This window comes from Penaeus monodon, chromosome 27 (genome assembly GCF_015228065.2).
Source record: "Penaeus monodon isolate SGIC_2016 chromosome 27, NSTDA_Pmon_1, whole genome shotgun sequence".
NCBI lineage: Eukaryota > Metazoa > Arthropoda > Malacostraca > Decapoda > Penaeidae > Penaeus > Penaeus monodon.
The window spans coordinates 41,121,807-41,123,537 of record NC_051412.1 but is presented as its reverse complement, the minus strand read 5'-3'; the positions used below and the strand labels follow the sequence as shown (position 1 = coordinate 41,123,537).

General features: G+C 45.3%; 1 protein-coding gene across 1 annotated transcript in view; it reads left to right on the top strand.

Annotated features, from left to right (window-relative positions):
• Positions 1 to 1,039, top strand: part of LOC119590401 — a 1,434-nt gene extending 395 nt beyond the window's left edge. The window contains exon 2 of the mRNA XM_037939070.1: positions 14 to 1,039. Coding sequence (XP_037794998.1) covers positions 14 to 819 — 806 coding nt within the window. The 3' untranslated portion in view covers positions 820 to 1,039. The remainder of the gene's footprint in view (positions 1 to 13) is intronic.
• Positions 1,040 to 1,731: the final 692 nt, after the last annotated feature.

Below are 1,731 nucleotides of genomic sequence, written 5' to 3'. Positions count from 1 at the left end.
TTCTCTCTTTCAGTTGAAACAGAGAGTGAGAGCAACGATGGCGAATTTCGGCGATGTATCGAGGCGGAGATCAATTACTTGAAGCAAAACCCAGGAGAGGATCCAAGACCCCTGGGCCACTTAACCCGGATCTGGATCTCTCAATACCCTAATCGCCTGATTGCTGCATTCAAGGAATTCGAGCATCTCGAAAGATCAGGGAATATTAATGGCACATCATTAATGCAAATGAATGATGCCGTACTAGATTACTACACTACCATCATATTACCGACTACAGAGAGTAATCTTCCAGCAACTGGCGTCGAGGTGACGAGAAACAAATTCGTCGTTCCTGGACCACCCCCGTCATCTGTTTCAAGGCGCATGGGACCACCTACCCCAGGAGGTCTGTCTTCGGCGGGAGAGATGTCGGCGGTCGAATCCGCAAACGAATTCAATACTGGTTTTATGAAACACCTTAAGCGAAGAAGAGTAACCTTAATGGTCGGAGCGACGATGAATTTCAAGTATCAGGAATGTGGTGCACGACATACTAAAAGTGAAAGTGTAATTATGGCGACAAAATATCACAAGAATATTGTTGAGAACTCGGCCTCGCAGCTGATGACATACCTTAAGACCCTCCAAGAAACAGATGACGAACCCGGAATGAAGCATTGGGATAGTCAATTCCGCATGTATACTTCTAAAAGCATCTTAAAGAAGGGAAATGTCAGTCTTGAAAAGTTTGTGGAATACTGGAAAAAGGGTGAAGCTAAAGAACTATCCTCGGGCACAGTTGAAAGGAAGAGGCACCAGAAACAGAGCGAAAGTTGAAACCAAGAGGAGGAAATATGCTCACGTTACCAACCGTCGCAGCAGCAATGAAATTGATGTGCTGTCATCTGAGTCGGAAGACTCACAAGATTCACTCAAAAAGCAACTCACAGGCCTGCCAAAGAAGAAGGATCGCAGCGACAATTCCCACCCCGAAGCGACGGCCCGGGACTACCTGACCAAATCCCACATTTTTGTTGAACCTAAAGGAAAGGGTAATAATGGAAACAGGCATAAGATATGCTATGAGCTTCCCCTAACTACATGGCCATATATCCCAAAGGACAAGAAAGGCCATTCATATGTACTAGGGGGCCTCAAGCAACCCAGACGTGGCAGGCAGTTGGCCACCGAGTTGGAATTTTTTATATACAATTGTTTAACAAACATTATTGATAAAGTAGAATGGGATCGCAAAGAAAAAGCTATGAAAGCTGTACGGACAAGAGCCCTGAAAAGGAGCATCAGATCCATAACACGACAAGAGAACAAGGAATGCCAAGATCCTATAACAATAAACGAAATTATTGCCAGTCAGGATATCGACCCCATACAAACATTATGGGACGATATACCTAAAAAGGTTAGGGCCAAGGCTATCACCTTAATGCACTATAGGATAATAGCCTCTGCATGCCTTGACCTTGTTTATGTCGGGTGGAATGCTCCATTGCATATAGATGTCGCCGAAGAACCGGTTAACATGGCATTGAGGGTCATTAAGATGGGATACCGAAAATTTAAAATCCCAGTATTTAGAGACTATGGTCACTCATCCACTGTCGGCCCCATCGCCAGCACATCCACCGCCCCTACCGCCACCATTTATTTAATCGACAATGGTGACTCCGACGATGCCAGTTCTGCCAGTTCCATCCCAACATCACTGACCCCACCAACTCTTCCAGTTCC